Here is a 19,624-nt window from a genome sequence, read left to right as displayed (position 1 = left end):
TTGTTTGGTCTCATAAAATACCCTAAACACCATATGTTGGGTAGGCATGCATATAAATATGGCCTGAATCAAAAGTATTGCATCATTTGAGATGTGGGGGGATTTGCTATTTAGAGAGGGGGGAGATTAAAATCCCAGAAGACCTCAGGCATGTCTAAAGCAGCATTTTAGATCTTCGCTTTTGGTTTCAATCTAGGTAAAATTGGTTGAGCTGAAGCCCCATTCAAGTGGGGCAGAAGTTTTCCCACGGCAACTATTTTCAGCTCCTTAAGAAAGCTTCCCACACAGTTGGAGATTTATGGGTTTAAGACAACAGAAACATAATAATTAAAACAAAATACACTATAGGCTTTTTTTTTTAATTCACTCCATTATTAATCACCTCATGAGATGGCCCCAAACTGCTCCATTTCTCAGCTGAAGAGAGGCAAAGCACTTTATGTTTGATTAATGGCACTTGAGAACTTGAGGAAAATGTTCATGTAATTTCTGGGTGAGAATAAAACATTACGATATGATGAATTAACCTTCTAAAGAAATTGTTTAAAATCATGCCAACAAGTGTGGGAAATCTTTCTTTCTCTGTCTCTCTCTCTTTTTAACCAACCACAGAAAATTATATCAATTATAAGGAACTAATGTTTCCATACTTTACAAAAGATATTCTCAAGTAATTCTATTATCCCAAAATGTCTATTCTTCTCCAAGCGTAACTTCAAAAAAAGTAAGCAGGCCAACAGGGAAGGAAACTAAAGGCACTTCCAGGCCCTTGCTATATTTGAGGGGTTGAGATTCAATTGTATGCCAGCCAATTCAGATTGCACAATTAAAGGGCCTTTCAGACTGGTATTTCACTGTGGCACATTAGAAGAGAAGAAGAGAAGAGTTTGGATTTGATATCCCGCTTTATCACTACCCTACGGAGTCTCAAAGCGTCTAACATTCTCCTTTCCCTTCCTTCCCCACAACAAACACTCTGTGAGGTGAGTGGGGCTGAGAGACTTCAGAGAAGTGTGACTAGCCCAGGGTCACCCAGCAGCTGCACATGGAGGAGCGGAGATGCGAACCCGGTTCACCAGATTACGAGTCTGCCGCTCTTAACCACTACACCACACTGGCTCTCATTAGAGTTAGTTGTGGATATATGTTGATTAATAAATTATTCCACGATGTGTCCCTAACACAACCACATTATTCCTGTCTGGAGAACCTGTAGCACAAAAAATGCAAAAAAACCCAATAGCGTTGGTGGTATGTCTTGTTACTACAGGATTTCAGCAGGAAATTACAGGATATGGACTGACTAAAAATGAAGCGATTATATGCCTGCCCCAACACATTTGCAGGCGCAAATAATATTGAAAGTGGGGCTGTATATGACTGCCCTGATCCCACTGTGACGACAAATAATCATGAATGTGCAATAGAAAGAACGTCTACAGGGGCCGAAATTGGATTTGGTGCTCTTGTGCAACAAACTGGACTTTTTGCAGTACAGAAAGTGATGAGAGAGTGCATAAGAAAGTGTGGGATAACAATGAGGTGATCAAAAAATTATATTTAATTCAAAAGAGTGACAAAGTTAACCAGGAATTTCAGAATGCATCCCTGGTTTTTTTTTTTGAATTATTTTCTCTTTACAGTACCTCATCTTCTATATAACATTTGTACCTGGGCAGGACATCTATGACCTGTTGTTGTACATTATGCAGTACTCATCTTGGCACTGTAGATTGATGGCCTCTTCTGACACCATGTTGCACGACATTATGACATTGTGTCCTTTGTTGAGACGGCGATGGTATATTACAGTGTCATCTCTGTAGTCACTATAAATATTTATGCGTGTCAGCTTCTGAACATCTCCTCTTGGCTCTTTTCTCATATTTTTGTGTTGATAACACCTGCTTCAGCTTACTCCTTTTTGATGGGCTGGCTCTGATGGGGCATTTGCAAATATTATTTTACTCTGGTTCAGGTTATCATGCATTCTAATACACATGCATGTATATTTCTGAGTGGAGACTACTAAACTGAGGATTAAAACTTGTTAATTTCCCTGCCATTCCATGAATATTTCATTGGCAGGATCTCAGTCCCAGTCAGAGCGCCCGGGGATTCAGACTTGATGGCAATTCCTGCTCCTGCTCCATCTCTCCTGGGTGCCTGAGAGATCAGTGTAGCTATAGGGTGTGCATCACTCGGGTGTCTCAATCTGTCCCTGGGGTCCCCTGAATTAGCTGACCTCTGCCCATCCTCTCACAATCCCTACCCCTCTCCTCCCCTTGTGAGCCAGTGCGCTAACCTGCCCCCATCCCCCTCCTCAACTCCTTGCAAAACTGGAAGTCCTTGAGAAATTGCTTGCTGCTAATGAATTGCGATGGTGAGGAATTAATTTGAATCCCTCATACTAACCTATGTATGTCACCACAACCTATTAGCATTGCTTCCCTGAACTGTGATCGCTGCTTACAGCTTCTGTTATGAAAGTAATTTGAAGGGTAGCTCACAAATATCTTCCTGTGCTGCTTTGTACAGTGTTCCAGGCAATTATTTTCTACCAATACTTCCGGGGATGTAAAACTGGTAACCATTAATAGCTCCGTGTTCCTTTGTTTTGATTTTCTTTTTAATAAGAAAGCTTGTTGGCCACATTCAGCATGTTTAACAAAGAAAACCAGTTGATATCAGTCATCATGATGTATCTGGATCCCTGCTTAGCCACAAGGTTCAGGCTTCCAGGACCTCACATGGGGCCTCGGAACAAAATAAAAACAAATCTCACATATGGCCCTAGGGGCATGATAGCATGATATGGAATACAGTCATACCTCGGAAGTCGAATGGAATCTGTTCCGGAAGTTCGACTTCCAAAACTTTTGGAAACCAAGGCATGGCTTCAGATTGGCTGCAGGAAGCTCCTGCAGCCAATCGGAAACCGTCCCAGATGTTCATGTTCCAAAGAATGTTCACAAACCGGAGCCAAAACGTTTGACTCACAAGGCGTTCAGGATCCAAGGTACAACCGTATACAGGTTTTATCTGTATGTTGTTGATGATTATTTTTCTGTTTTATGCATACAGCTAAGAGATTTTATTTTTATTATTGAGCAGTTTACTTCATTCCTTAATTGAATAAACGTTGGTCTGCATGCTCCTCTGACCAGAAAGGAAAATAGACATTGGGAAGCAGATAGGCTGAAGGGCCAAGAAGAAAGAGATATTAGGAGGCAGAAGAGCTAGGGAAGAGGTACCCACAAAGCAGGAGTAGCTAAGAGAAGGAAAAATAAGCAACTTATTTTAACATACCACCCTAATCTCTGCTGAGCGTCTGCACAAGATTCCAGGAGGTTCCAGACTCGCACTCATGATTGTATTTCTGTTGGGAAATTGAAGCACAGCGGAGATTAGCATCTTTACGAAATATGGTTTATTTACACATATTTACTACACCTAAAGCCTTCCATGGAGCAGGTGCAGAACCCCCCAAGAGTGTCTCTCATCACCCCTTCCATAGCTCCAGCAGCCAGTCCTGCTCCCGGGTCTCTCAGTGCAGTTTCCTCCAGGCAGCACCGCATGAAGTTATTGTCCTTTCTCCTCCCCTTCCCAGCAAACTTTGTAGAAAACAGCTCCTCCCCATCTGTCCACTTGTGAGCGTCTTGCTAAGCTACTGCACTTGGTTTTGGGGTTACCTTATGGGAGCAGGTGGGTGGAGCCATCTTCCCAACACCAGACCTACTGCCTCTTACCTTGATGGGTCTGAGCTGGTGGTGAGGTCATCTCCATGTGACCTGCCCTGCAGGAGCCCTAGGTTGGTAGCGCTCCCACCAGTGCAATTGCCCTGCCCCAGCCCTTTGCAAGTAAGCAGCAGAGATGCCGGTGTCATGGAGGCAGTTGCATGTGTCTGCTGTGTCCCACTAGGGCATACTACCTGCTTTCAGGCGTGCCTGCAAAGCCTTCCCAGTTTGTCGTAAGAAATACTTCAGCATTCAGCTTTATGGTTCTGCAAGGGGAAATGGACTCTTTTCCGAAGTATGTTCCCATGCCTTTTGAAGTTCATGCTGCATATAATTTACATATACTGCTCCTGTCAGATGACAATTAAAGATTCCATAATATAGAACGTGAAAATTACACCATCACTGGCGTGAATCAATAACGTGCCCTTACTTATGAATGCTCATGGAATTGTTTGCAGTTATGAATTTGATTACAGCTGCTTTATAGTGATGTGAATTCACAACAGTACCAGAATAAATAATATACAATATTTATTTACTAAGCCAAACAGTCCTTGATGCTGCCAGGAGGAAAGTTTTTTTTTCTGGAGGAGCGTAGCAGTGTCCCTAAAATGCTAGATAACACATTTGCCGTCCTGTCTATATTTATGCTCAAATAATTTATTTAAATAATGTTGCTGCTGCGATCTTTATAGCTTCCTGCATTTTGCTACACAAATTTCAGTCTACACTGCAGACGGTGCAATTCATTTGCTAAATGTAATTTCCATCTCTGCATACTAATCGATTTCCTCACAAACACCTGCTATCTGTTATGATAATAAATCTGCCATTCTAAATTGAAAAGAGGCCAAATGCAGCTTCCTAAGGAAATGACTTAAGTGTCTCTCAATGCTACTAATGCAGTAATGCTTCTGTAGTGCCAACATTTTTTTCCAGAGCATTTGCATTTTATATCACTTGGTTCTGTTCCATAATTTCTCTGTCTATGCATAGCCCAATGCTGAGGAAAGAATCCAAAGGGGAAAATCTTAGTTTTCATCTCCAGGCTTTCGCTCTAATACTGACCCGCAGTGTGTGTTCAAATCGGAAACAAGGGCACGTTTCTTGGAGACTGGAGATTAGGCATATTGTACACATTCTCCATGAGGTCTGGTGAATGTGCACAACGGCTGGTTGTTATGCACATTAACCGCTCACATTACCCTCAACATATATGTGTATAGGGCTGTTATGCAGAAGTTGGAGAGACTTCTTCTTGTTGTTGTTTTTGTTGCTTCAGAGGGCAAGATTAGAGCCAATGGATGGAAACTTCAGGAAAGAAGATTTCAGATCAACATTAAGAGAAACTCTCTAACATTAAGAACTTTTCAGTAGTAGAATGGACTGCCTCAGGAGGTGGTGTGTAAGCAGAGACTGGACACCCATCTGTCAAGGATACTGTAGTTGCATCCTGCACCACAGATCCTGCACTGAGCAAGGATGACTAGATGATCTCCTTGCTTCCGTCCAACTCTATGGTTCTATTATTTTCCCCAAAGATGCGGCTAATAGAAATTATCAATCAATGTCATTTTGGGAAATGTTTTGTTAACTTGTACAGCGGAAACCAGCTGAAAGTTTAACCTGTGTTATAGCTATTCTAGCAAAAGAGGTGCAGGAACGCCTCCCTTGTTCTCTTATAATGGCAATGGCGTCCACCTGAGAGGTGCCAGAACTGAGCTCCACTGAGCTCCAGCTGGAAAAAACCCTTCCTATTGCATAATTCTCTGGTTATCTTTCTGTTTTGTGCTTGAGGTGTGTGGATGGGGTGGATATGTCCCTCCACGTAACCCAAAACGCTTTTACCAGCACCCTCCTAGAGAGGGATATTGGGTTCAGCCCTCCAGCATTGAGCCCCATGTTCCACCTGCCAAACGTTGAGGCGGGACGAAGTATCGCAAACCATGTTGCAAAGATCCTGAGCCAATCCAAGTGGGGCTTGAAGTCACAACCAATCAGCTGATCAGTGCTGACTTCAAGCACCACTGGGACCGAGTCGAACCAATCCCAGTGGAGATTGCATTTGGCACCAAATCTAATATACACCAGCCCCACTTTCCAAGGAACAATTCGGAACACCTTTTGAGGCTCTCAGTTGCAGAGGAAGGAAAATAACGCAGAAAAGCAGGCCTAAACCATGGTTTGGCTGGTGTATGCTTGAAAGCTCATACCAGGGTTTGAGTTCTAATCTGTGGTTGGCAAAACCATGTTCTGTTGTGATGTCTGAATTAAGCTTCTTTCATGGTGCCCGTCTGCGTTCCGCTGCAAATTGGCTTATCTAAGATTATCTGCTGGCCTGCCAAGCAAATGAATTTCTTGTTACCTGTTCAATGTGATCCCATTATATTAACTACCAGAGTGTTTCCCTTCTTTCAGCCTTAGCTGCTCAAGCTTATGCACTTAAGGAAGAGAACGACAGTCTCCGATGGCAACTGGACGCTTACCGAAATGAAGTTGAACTCCTGAAACAAGAGAAAGGGCAGCTCTTTCGAACAGAAGAAAGTTTGACAAAGGACCAGCAGTTGCAGTTCTTGCAGCAAACGTTACAAGGCATGCAGCAGGTATTCCTTTACCAGAGGTTTGAACTGTTTTTTAAATAATCCTCCCAAACTGACGCATGCTGGGGGGGGGGCATACGTGCAATCGAGAGCAGTCACCAGAAAGCCCCCGCCAAATTTGGTGCAGTGCTCTGGAAGAGAACTGATTATTATTCCTGTAACCCAAACAATAGGATGTGGGTGGCTCTGTGGTCTAAACCACAGAGCCTAGGACTTGCCGATCAGATGGTCGGCGGGTCGAATCCCCGCAACGAGGTGAGCTCCCGTTGCTCAGTCCCTGCTCCTGCCAACCCAGCAAGTTGAAAGCACGTCAAAGTGCAAGTAGATAAATAGGTACCACTCCGGCGGGAAGGTAAACGGCATTTCCGTGCGCTGCTCTGGTTCGCCAGAAGCGGCTTAGTCATGCTGGCCACATGACTCGGAAGCTGTCTGCGGACAAACGCTGGCTCCCTCGGCCTACAGAGTGAGATGAGCGCACAACCTCAGAGTCGTCCGTGACTGGACCTAATGGTCAGGGGTACCTTTACCTTTAACCCAAACAATGGAGAAGCTGAGTGTGCTCATTATTTAAAATTTAACACATAAAATTTCCAAAAAAAAAGAACCTTTAAAAATTATCTGCCTTTTCTTTTCTTTTCTTTCAATATGTGTATGTTCCCCTCTGAGGTACAGGGAGTGTGCATTCACAAAAAAGATTTTTAAATGAAGGGGTGTAAAGTGTAATTAAATGCCAGGGTGGTATTTCAAAAGAGGAAATAGACTGGCTGATATTTATCCATCTGTAAATGTTCTCAGACACGTTTTTTGAAACTACATGAATTCTGCCGTTGGAGCTGTGCAGCAGAAAGCACCAAGTCACTAAAATAAAGGTGCAGAGAAAAGAATTCAAAATTGCTCAAGCATTGGAGAGTGTATTCCTAGTTGTTTGTGAACGTGGAAGTAGTAACCAACAAATGCCCATTGACACTTGTTGTCCTCCCATTCTCTGTGGCAATTTTAAGTACAATGGGTGGCCTAATAGATGGAGAATTGTGCTTTACTAGGAACAATATAATGCTTGAGTATGGGGGAAATGAGATATCCCTACAACCAAGTTCCAGCTGGGAAAAATACATTTGTATTCCTCTGCCATTTTAATTCCTCTGCAACTGCTGGGATAAGGATGTTTGTATCTACTTCAGCTGCACATAAGGACTGCACATTATTTCTGCAATTATCTAATCTTTTGGAAAAGCCCTCTGTCTGAGGAAGAAGCCTATCAGCGAAAATAAGTGCATTTTTTCTGTTGAAAAATAAGGAAAATATGGCAAAACTGGTTTATTTGCAAGCTACTGCTCCCAGTTCTTCTTTTCTCTCTCTTTTCTTTTCAAGATTTCTTCCCACATTTAAAGGACTAGGCAATCAAAAATTGTATTATGCTTTTTTTCCCTTGGGTATAAAAATGGCAACCCTTGCAATTGATATTGTCTGGAAATGAAAATCCATTTGATTTAAGGGCAGTTCAGGCATTGCACTTATACTTTTTTGAGATAATTCTCCTCATAGAGCTACGTTACGGTTTAATTTCACACCCAGTGTGAGATCTCTAACAAACAAATGGAAATAATGTCCTGTATCCATGGTAACAAATGAGATATGCTTTACCTGATCTCATGATGGAACTGAATGAGGAAACTACAGAATTTAGCTCTGAAAAAAAGCATTCGAGACTTATCTGAGCCATTCCCTTGACCTTAAAAACAGGTATTCCATCCAGCTCACATCTAAATTAGGAGCAAATTGTTTTTGGCATCTGTCTCAAGAGACAATAGAGGAATGTGCCCTTGGGCGGTGAAGTCACACTGTTGGAGAGTTACAACGCCTGCTGTAGCTGTAGAGGCCAATACAGGAGAGGCATGTTTTGTTGTGTCTGGGGTAGGTGAAGGCGTCCAGTTTTGCTGGTGCAGAACAAAATTTGCAGCAGAAGGTTCTCATGTCCCATAACCCCTGTGCTTTCACAGATAGTTATTATTCCTTATTATCCAAATTGTGGCCACAAAGTTCAGGTAAAGTCAAATCGCCACTGCATGAAATTCAGCACCTCCTCTTTGACCCCAGCCTTCTGCCTCCAAACATCTCTTTCTCAGCCATCCACTTCTTCCCCAAAACTGTTCATCCCTTCTGGCTGGGTTTGTTTCTGTTTTTCTCCCCGTCTTCTCTGTGCATATTCTTCTCTAGGATATTCTGCTTCCGCTCTAACAGACTCCTTCCATCTCCTTGTCCCTTCCACGGCCCACATTTTCAAAGAAATCTATGGAGTGTCTGTGCTGAATCAGACTCTGGCCGGGGGCTTTGTCTCCCTTAGGGGTCAACCTGTTGCCCCAAGCTCACAAGAAAACATAGTACTAATTCCTGCAGTTTTTTTCTGCCCCTACTGCCTTTTCCTCCTTCCCTGCCAACACAACATGCCTAATCCAGCCCCTTGCCCTTGAATGAGTTTTTCACCTGTGCATGGGACATTGCATTGCAAACTAAAGTGGGTTCTCAAAAAAGAGTCGTCTGCGCTGCTCAATATGATAAATTTATAGAAAGATGGTCCTTTTGGAAACGAAATGTGGATTATAATATCCCACTCTTTACCTCCCTCTAAAGGTAACTTTGCAAAGGTGGGGAGGGGAGAATATACAGGTGTTTTTTTATAAGTTTTTATTTTTCCTTTCCCATTTTGCAAAAAGTCTAAATAAGAATAAGAGTGCTTTTAAAAGAATGGCATTAAGGAGACAATAATAGTGGCTGGGCTCTGTGAATGGATCTGTAAGCTAAATGGATTGTGGGGGTTGTAATGGGATACGGAGATTATTGCCTCCCGGTTTCTGATTCATATCATGCTCAGGGTAAACAGGATTCAAGAGAGCTGACTCACCTGAATGAGGCTTTCAAGGTCTGGTTTAAGAACCTGATGGCAAGCTTTTCATTTAGTGTCCATTTGTAATGGCTTTCGAGAGAGTGAGAGAGAGACAATATAAGGTTGCAGTTTTCTATATCTCATATCGCTACTCCAAAAACTGGGAGCAAATCTCAAAATGTAATGTAGAGTTTTGTTTTGCTACTGAGTAGCTGGTTATATATATTATTATTGTTATTTTTAAACCCAGGTACCATTTCCCTCTCTAATCGGATCATTTCACATGAGGTGTCATCTGTAACCTGACAGTTATTAAGATTCTCAGGTTCTTTAGTTCAGGGGAAAAAATTTAAAACACTAGTGACAAGAAATGGCAACGAATCATTCAGTACGGATTGCAGAATATTTCCAGAATAAATGTTGCTTCAGCAGCACGTACACTAAAATTGGAATGATACCGAGAAGATTAGCAGGCTAAATGTCATGCAGGGTTCTGGGAAGGGGAAATGCATTATATTCTAAGATGTTGTGTTATTCTGGTGTAAGAGATACACATTTCAAGTCAGAGTTGGCAGATAGGCGTTTCTTGAATTGGGGCAGGAATGAGGCAGCGGGAGCAGAGCAACTTAGGCGCGCGGGTGGCGCTGTGGGTTAAACCACAGAGCCTAGGGCTTGCCGATCAGAAGGTCGGCGGTTCGAATAACCGTGACGGGGTGAGCTCCCGTTGCTCGGTCCCTGCTCCTGCCAACCTAGCAGTTCGAAAGCATGTCAAAGTGCAAGTAGATAAATAGGTACCGCTCTGGCGGGAAGGTAAACGGCGTTTCTGTGCGCTGCTCTGGTTCGCCAGAAGCGGCTTAGTCCTGCTGGCCACATGACCCGCCAGCTCCCTCAGCCAATAAAGCGAGATGAGCGCCGCAACCCCAGAGTCTGGACCTAATGGTCAGGGGTCCCCTTTACCTTTACCTAGCAGAGCATCTTACTGTCATGATGTTTACTGGACTCATATGTGGGCACTGGATTTAAATCAGGTGAATGGAGTCCATAGGGGTGGGATGAATTGAGATAACACAGGATAAGACAGATTGGCAATAAGGTATATTATTATTACTTATTCAATCTGCACACTGCTTTTCATCCTAAAATCACAGGGTGGCCCACAACATAAAAAAATACAAGTTGAGAACACAAAATACATAATAAATATATGAACAAAAATAAACCAATAACCCCCTCCCAGAAACACATTTAAAAGTCTATATATTGAGGATGAGGCAGTTGTTCTCTTGACCATAGATACTCACTACTTTTTTTATCAATGCATAGTCAAGTTGTGACCTCACTTATTTTATATATGCTAATAATTTAATACAGTGGTTCTACAGCTGTCGTCTAGGACTGCTGGTGGTTCACGGTTCATTTCAGGTCCTTGAAACTGTGCTGAGAATATTGGAGGAGAAAAATTCTGTGGCATGTCCACATTAAGCATTCATATTTATTTTTAATTATATTTATACTGCTTCTAAGTGGACTCTGGAGGCTGTCGCAAGATTTCAGATGTGCCCCCCCCCCGAGATCTCGTGAGAACCTCCCAAAGCCCAGTAAGCAAGCCTGAGCGCTTAAAAGCTCTCTGCCTTGCTTGGGGCACAGGTGGGGATGGTAAGAACCATTCAGCGTGCGAGCTCTGAAATAAAAGAAACAATAAAATACAGTTTAAAATTATGGCATCTAGCACTGCCATTACAATTACTAGAATAGGCAGGAAAAATTCTTAAGTCCGCTGAAACACTTGAAAATTGTCAGTTGGTTCATCGGGGGGGGGGGGAGTTTGGGAACCACAGACGTATTTGATATACAGCACTGTGGGTTAAACCACAGAGCCTAGGACTTGCCCATCAGAAGGTCGGTGGTTCAAATCCCCACAACGGGGTGAGCTCCCGTTGCTCGGTCCCTGCTCCTGCCAACCTAGCAGTTTGAAAGCACATCAAAGTGCAAGTAGATAAATAGGTACCGCTCCAGCAGGAAGGTAAACAGCGTTTCTGTGCGCTGCTCTGGTTCGCCAGAAGCGGCTTAGTCATGCTGGCCACATGACCCGGAAGCTGTACGCCGGCTCCCTTGGCCAATAAAGCAAGATGAGCGCCGCAACCTCAGAGTCGGCCACGACTGGACCTAATGGTCAGGGGTCCCTTTACCTTTACCTTTACATACTACACAATATGGGGATGCAGGTGGCACTGTGGTCTAAAACAGTGGACTTGCCAATCAGAAGGGCGGTGGTTCGAATCCCCGCGACAGAGTCAGCTCCCCTTGCTTGGTCCCAGCTCCTGCCAACCTAGAAGTTTGAAAGTACGCCCAAAAGTGCAAGTAGATAAATAGGTACCGCTCCGGCGGGAAGGTAAATGGAGTTTCCGTGTGCTGCTCTGGTTCGCCAGTGGCGGCTTAGTCATGCTGGCCACATGACCTGGAAAAACAGCAGACAAACGCTGGCTCCCTCGGCCAGTAAAGCGAGATGAGCGCCACAACCCCAGAGTCATTCGCGACTGGACTTAACTGTCAGGGGGCCTTTACCTTTTGCATACTACACAATATACCACAAAATCTCAGAATCCTGTGTTAAATATATAAGCGGGAGGGTGCCCTTGTGTCTTTCATTGAGGCTGGTCTGAAAGGGACACTGCAGATGACGGGGAGAGAAATGTTGGTTTGTATTTAAAGCTAGTTGTATTTTGCCTAGTCCTGGGCAGCTGCAAACCACAATATGCCACCAGTTCAATGAAATATTCTTGAGAATGGCAAGGCCTGCTATTGAATCAGTAGAGTATGCAAGAGTAATTCAGATGTACCTGATCCAGTACACCCCAAAGCCCCTGATTACTCTTATTCGGTTGTAGCTTTCTATATAAGTGGATTGTGTTTGCGCATTATGCGTACCAATTATCGGATGAACTTACACATTCTCGTGTTTAGAGAGAATAAGACATTGTGGCAGGGTGCTACTAGCAACAATTCACACAATCCTGCATTGCCCTTTGGAATTTGTGTATGCTTGGGAGCATTTCATGGGTGTTAGCATTCTGGGCCATGCTGACAATATTCATTGCAGAGGCTTGAGCAACCCAGCTTTTGTCTATAGTGCTTTCTATATTTAATGCTTCAGAAACGCTCAAGATTGGTTTTGAGATGGAGATTTTTCTGTGGTGTATTTATGAGATCTGAGACATGGGATGATGGTTGCAGGGAGAGAATGAGCAAGGAGTTTCAAGAAGTAATAGTGCCACTATATTCTGCTCTGGTCAGACCTCACCTGGAGTACTGTGTCCAGTTCTGGGCACCACAGTTCAAGAAGGACACTGACAAACTGGAGCGTGTCCAGAGGAGGGCAACCAAAATGGTCAAAGGCCTGGAAACGATGCCTTATGAGGAATGGCTAAGGGAGCTGGGCATGTTTAGCCTGGAGAAGAGGAGGTTAAGGGGTGATATGATAGCCATATTCAAATATATAAAAGGATGTCACATAGAGGAGGGAGAAAGGTTGTTTTCTGCTGCTCCAGAGAAGCGGACACGGAGCAATGGTTCCAAACTACAAGAAAGAAGATTCCACCTAAACATTAGGAAGAACTTCCTGACAGTAAGAGCTGTTTGACAGTGGAATTTGCTGCCAAGGAGTGTGGTGGAGTCTCCTTCTTTGGAGATCTTTAAGCAGAGGCTTGACAACCATATGTCAGGAGTGCTCTGATGGTGTTTCCTGCTTGGCAGGGGGTTGGACTCAATGGCCCTTGTGGTCTCTTCCAACTCTATGATTCTATGATTCTGTGATTCTATGAAGAAATCAGCTAAACTGACTATCAGCAGAGATAATTTTATAATTTCTATGTGCTATTTTCACCTTTTTAAATTACTCTGCAAATGACAGCAGAGACGGGGGGGGGGGTCCTATTCATCTTAGAACCCCATTGCAAGAGCTTTAGCTCTAACAAGGCTCATTCAATCTACCCATCCTGTGGCGGCATCCAGGATCTACAGGTTACAGCCCCCAATCGTGATTTGCTTTGCTTCTTTCCACCCTTTTCCTCCCCCCATCTGCACTTCATTTGAGCATTGGGGAGAGTGTTAGTATTGCAGCACCCCCTAATCAGCTGCACATTCACCAAAGGCTAAGTTCCAGTGAACTCAGTGGGGATTACTTCTCAGTAAACGAGCACAGGATAATTTGAGTAACTTGAGAATTGTCCGTCTTTGGCCAAATACTTCACCATACATTAAAATCAAAAACATTAAGATGCTTCATGGTTCCATATTCTGTGAACCGCCCTAAGAACTGCAGGTATAGAGTGGTATCTAAATTCAAATAATAACAATAATAGTTGAAGACAGTGGATTTTGCTTTCACTTCACTATTTGTTGCAATTGTCCACTCATTAATAGGTTTGAAGCTGACCTTTCCAACAGCTTATCTAAAGGAAGTGGTGTTGGGGGGTGAGTGTTTGGACCCCTGGGTTCTCACTTGTGGGTGTCTCAGAGCTCCGTCCTCTCCCCAATGCTTTTTAACATCTACAGTGGTACCTCGGGTTAAATACGCTTCAGGTTACAGACTCCACTAACCCAGAAATAGTACCTTGGGTTAAGACCTTCAGGATGAGAACAGAAATCGTGCTCAGGTGGTGCGGCGGCAGCAGGAGGCCCCATTAGCTAAAGTGGTGCTTCAGATTAAGAACAGTTTCAGGTTAAGAACGGACCTCCGGAACGAATTAAGTACTTAACCCGAGGTACCACTGTATATGATATTGCTGGGAGAGATCATCAGGTGGGTTGGGCTGGGTGCTCACCAATATGCGGATGATACTCAGCTCTACCCAGTGCCATTTTTCTAGAAAAAGAGGTGCCAGAGCTCACCATTATTCTCTTAGAATGGCAATGATGCCCACCTGAGAGGTGCTGGAGCTGAGCTCCGGTGAGCTCCTACTGAAAAAAGCCCAAGTTCTACCTTTCTTTAAAATTGGAACCAGTGAAGGTCCTATGTGACGGTGTTGAGGTGGTTGGAGGATGGATGGCGGCTAAAAGATTGAGGTTGAATCCCAACAAGACAGAAGTACTGTTTTGGGGGCCCAGTGGATGTGGGATACTCCCTAGTCCTGAATTGGGTAACTGTGCCCCTGAAGGACCAGGTGTGCAGCCTTGGGGTCATTTTGGACTCATAGCTGTCCATGGATGCACAGGTCAACCTGTGTCCAGGGCAGCTGTCTACAGTATCCATCTGTTACTCTGGCTAAGACCCTACTTGCCTGTGCACTGTCTCACCAGCATAGTACATGCTCTGGTTATCTCCTGCTTGGGCTATTGCAATGCAATGCGCTCTACGTGGGGCTACCTTTGAAGGTCACTCGGAAACCACAACTAATCCAGAATGCTGCTGCCAGACTGGTGACTGGGAGCAGCCACTGGGACCACATAACGCCTGTCCTAAAAAGTCTACCAGGGAAGAATTTAAATGTGGGGTCCTAGAAAGGGTTTCTTCATAGAAGGGGAAAGGGGAAAGGGAATAGAGAATCAGGCTAATTCCAGTTGAAGGCCAGGCCCTGTGGAAGGAGATCAAGTCCTTCAGGGCCCTAGTCTTGTGGGACAGAGTATTCCACCAGGTCGGAGCCGTCAGTGAAAAAGCCCTGGCCCTGGTGGAGGATAGTCTGGCTTCCTTAGGGCCCGGGACCTTCAAGCTATTATTATTCATGACCTTAGGGTCCTCTGCAGGACATACCAGGAGAGGCGGTTCCAAATGTTGCATTTCAGATGGAATTGATGCATTTCAGATTATGGCTTTGGGGAGAATGATGTGGCCGTGGCCCAGTGACTAATTATATTAAAGGACTGCATTAGTAAATTATTTAGGGGCTGAAGTGTTTACCACGGTATTATTAAAACCAGAGTGTCTACAAATAAGGCTTTGGCTCAGATGGATGTGACAGCTTCTCTGCAGATGGCATATCCAACCAAGAGTTTGTGTTCTAATGTGTGGTTAAGCTATTTGTTACATTAAGAGAAGTGCATTTCTCTGCTGAGTGGCAGAAAATGCAGACAGAGATAATTTATGTCTTGTTCAGCTTAGACACAACAGTCACAGCAATAAAAACAGAAAATGAACAGTGTTGCTTGCATGAGACTCTGCCATCGTGAATATTTATTCACAGGCTCAGGCATCAGTAATCAGAAACATCTTTTTTATTTTTCCCATGCAGCAATTGTTGAAAATCCAGGAAGAATTAAACAATAAAAAGTCAGAACTTGAGCAAGCAAAAGAAGAGCACACACAAACCCAGACTATACTGAAAATTCTCCAGGACCAGGTGAGTATGAGCTCTGTTAGCAGAGTTGGGTTCATAGTGCCCAGTAGCATTTGAAATTAGTGCAACACGGATTTCATTGTCTCTCTCTTGTTAATTACATACGATCCATGTCCTTGCAGTTGTTTGCATATGTAACTGGTTTGAAAAGAGCACACAGTAGAGTTGAAGAAGATGGTGTCAAGGCATAATGGAGTCTGCCTCTGTGGCAGCGGGAGATCTTTAATCTCATCCCTTGTAGCACATTTTCCTCCGCACAGATACCAGCAATGCCTGAGTGTTTTTCTATCTGAAGACAAATGGATTTGGGGAAAGCTAAATATGCCGGAAAAGCAAACGTATTTCAAATAAAACAGCCATTTCTTTGAAGACCAGTAGTGGGTAAAATGAGTTTAGCATCTCCTGTCTCATTCATGCAGATGCATGCACGCAGGAGAGTGAATCATGATGACAGCAAAAGATCCCCAGTGTTTCTCTACACTTCCCCAACAGTGGCAGGAAGCAAGCCTCTTATAAACTTAAGGACTCCGTTGGATACAGTTTTCTTTGATGCTGTATGATGCTGAAAAGCATGGTCCAGTGTGAGACACTTAAGTCTGTAATAAGGGGATAACCTAATGATTCTGGAATAAAGTATTGGACACAGTTACGTACAGTGGTACCTCGGGTTACAGACGTTTCAGGTTACAGACACTTCAGGTTACAGACTCCACTAACCCAGAAATAGTACCTCAGGTTAATAACTTTGCTTCAGGAAGAGAACAGAAATCGCGTGGCGGCAGCAGTGGGATGCCCCATTAGCTAAAGTGGTACCTCAGGTTAAGAACAGATTCAGGTTAAGAACAGACTTCCAGAACGAATTAAGTTCTTAACCTGAGGTACCACTGTACCATGTTGATGTGCTATATTAGTGTTTTAAGTTTAAAGGGACCCCTGACCATTTGGTGCAGTCGTGACCGACTCTGGGGTTGCGGCGCTCATCTCGCTTTATTGGCCGAGGGAGCCGGCATACAGCTTCCGGGTCATGTGGCCAGCATGACTAAGCCGCTACTGGCAAACCAGAGCAGCACACGGAAACGCCATTTACCTTCCTGCTGGAGTGGTACCTATTTATCTACTTGCACTTTGATGTGCTTTTGAACTGCTAGGTTGGCAGGAGCAGGGACCGAGCAACGGGAGCTTACCCCGTTGCAGGGATTCGAACTGCCGACCTTCTGATCGGCAAGCCCTAGGCTCAGTGGTTTAGACCACAGTGCCCTGTTTTAAGTTTAGAAGTGCTTAGACGGTCAGACTAGCCAGGGAAGCGATAGCTTGCCATGTGTATAAATGTGTCTGCCCCACCCTAAATCTGGGTGACAGGTATTTTAAAAAACAAAATCAAAATGTGCCACCTTCAGGCAGCTTTCACTAGTCTTGCCCACTTCCATTATCTGAGCCATGCGGAAGAAAAATGTGTGGGGTGACAACAGTCCAGGAAGGTACATTGTGGAAGAGAAAAGGTTCAGCACATTCGGTTGTCAATAATGGATCCCACCCACTGCTTTAGGGTGGGGACCAAATATGGCTGCCTGGTTCACAAAGACTCAACAGAAATCCCTCATTTTATGCTGGGAAGAGGTAGTCATTTGCAAAAGGCATTTTGGCTAGCAATGAAAGGCAGCTGCGTCTTTGCCAGTTTGGTGCCAGAACTCAGGCTACTGATTACTTTCAGCATTTCAGAAGCCAAACAACGTTTACCCAGCAACCATGTCCCTTGCATGGAAGGGCCTCTATTTCCCAGCATAAAATCCAACTCAAGTTTGTCCTGCCACCTTTAACTTTTAGATGATACACTCTGTGATGTACAAGAAATGTCCCACAATCAAAAATATTGTAATTTAATATCATCATCAATCTTTATTACGGTCCAGAGACCCAACAAATCGTTACAAAGCAATGCACAATGCATACAGCCTACCTCCGGGTTAAACAAGCATTTTGTTCAAAAGATAGAAATCATTGGTTCTTGCAACCACCGATAAAAGCTTTGCCGCTGCTAATGTTCTAGCGTTTGTCCGGTCTTCCAGTAGGAACCTGACATAGCGAGCCTCTGATTTTCCCGGGAAAGGTACCAGCAAGGGTAATATCAGTTCAGCCCTGGCTTGCTCATATTTTGCACAGTGCAGCAAAATATGTTTTATGGAATCGATGTCTTGAGCACATGAGCAAAGTCTGTTCCTTTCCTTTCCTGAGATATTCCTTTCCTGAGATTTTCAAGTTTTGTGTCCCAGCCCCAGGGGGAACACATGCCCTTGTTCCTCCCCAGAGGAGAGGATGGCAACCCCTAAACATTCTTCTCCTGGCTTGTTATCTGAGATCAATGTAAGTTGTTCGTTGCAGGTGTTGAAGTCTTAAGTGGGTCAACACAAATCTTGCCTGTTACAGGCACTGAACAGTGTAACAAGAGCTCTGCAAGGTGTGTTGCCTATTTCCAAAGCTTGAGGAAAGAGACAACAGATTCTTTAAGACAGCAAGGAAGGCCAGCAACTTTCCTCTAGGCAACCTCATTGCCTCACGATATAGCTGTGGTTTCAGGCAAGTTGTAATTGGTCAATTGAGAAATTGCCTGCATAGAAAAGGGCTGGGAATTAAACTTTATGTCATTGTAGTTGGAGCCATTTTAACTGGAGCTGATAAAGCTTTGTAATTTTGGAATCTAATTGAAGTTAATTCATTCTTGATTATCAAGAGATTAAGCAGCTGCCTGAATTAAACAAGGGACCATGTTTGATAACTTGCCTTAATGACGCAGCCGAGGACTTTCACACGTGCTCTCAGCGAGGCTTAGTGGACTCTTGCAAAGATGCTGTTCCTAATACTGAAATCTGAGCATCTGCAGCGATGAACTTTTTTTTACTATCTAATATTCCACAGATTTAGGCAGGGGCATTCTTGCACATATTTAAATACAGGGTATGCAATATTTTTTAATTCCTATCCATTCATTCTGCTTGTTAAGGATCTCAATTGTTTTGCAATCCGTTGGTTAAAACCACATTCATTATACAATCCATTTGTTAGAGTAAACAGTCTGGGGGTAAGTATTGATCCAGCACTGAAGTGCCTTTTCTTTTCTTTGGTTAATATGCCAGCTGGGACCTTTCTTGGATGGAGACAGCTTGGCCAACTGTCTAGACTACTGCAACGCATTGTACATGGGGCCACCTATATAAATGGTCCAGAAACTGACATTGGTCCAGAACAGGGATTCAAGATTATTACCGTATTTTTCGCTCTATAAGACGTACCAGACCACAAGATGCACCTAGTTTTTGGAGGAGGAAAACAAGAAAAGAAAAATATTCTGACTCTCAGAAGCCAGAACAGCAAGAGGGATCGCTGCGCAGTGAAAGCAGCAATCCCTCTTGCTGTTCTGGCTTCTGGGATAGCTGTGCAGCCTGCATTCGCTCCATAAGACGCACACACATTTCCCCTTACTTTTTAGGAGGGAAAAAGTGAGTCTTATAGAGCAAAAAATACGGTAGCTGGGATGGGTGTTTTGACTATATGGCACTTGTGCTTTTCACCAGCATTGGCTCCCAGTTGATTACTAGACTGCCACCTTATTTAAGCTGCTGAAAAAACTTAAATCCCTAAACGACTTGAGACCAGGTTACCTGAAAGGGCATGTTCTCCCATATATACTTACCCAAACTTAATACTGTTTTTGGAGGCCCTGCAGAAACAATCCTAATAGCCCCAAGATGGGCTGGACATTTTTAGTATGCAGACCTAGTGAAGCTGTTGGCTGGGAAGCATTTCTCCACCTCCGCATCCAGCACCAGATTCCACACTTCCTGAAACTGAACACTTTAGGACTGAGCAGGAGCTGCTAGCCCATCAGGTCACAAGGTGGGCCTCCAGGATAACTCTAACAGGATTTACCAGCTTATCTGGTAGGAGGGCCCAGCAGCAGTTAGGGAGGCTGACCACCTAGATATTCTGCAGGATGGACAAGCAGCACTGGCAGAGGAAGAGGAGTGGGGGGGGGAGCGCACCGCCCCCGGCAGCCCGATCCCAGTGGGGTGT

At 44.0% G+C, this 19,624-nt stretch overlaps 1 protein-coding gene across 10 annotated transcripts in view; it reads left to right on the top strand.

The window, feature by feature from the left end:
- Positions 1–19,624, top strand: part of ENOX1 (ecto-NOX disulfide-thiol exchanger 1) — a 276,927-nt gene that overhangs the window by 243,651 nt on the left and 13,652 nt on the right. For all 10 annotated transcript variants that reach the window (XM_083748441.1, XM_083748450.1, XM_083748449.1 and 7 more), the window contains 2 exons: positions 6,159–6,343; positions 15,452–15,559. In XM_083748441.1, coding sequence (XP_083604567.1) covers positions 6,159–6,343; positions 15,452–15,559 — 293 coding nt within the window. The remainder of the gene's footprint in view (positions 1–6,158; positions 6,344–15,451; positions 15,560–19,624) is intronic.

This window comes from Podarcis gaigeae (assembly GCF_964106915.1).
Source record: "Podarcis gaigeae genome assembly, chromosome: 7".
Lineage (NCBI taxonomy): Eukaryota > Metazoa > Chordata > Lepidosauria > Squamata > Lacertidae > Podarcis > Podarcis gaigeae.
Note: the sequence above shows the minus strand (reverse complement) of the source record. Positions and strands in the feature narration are given on the sequence as shown.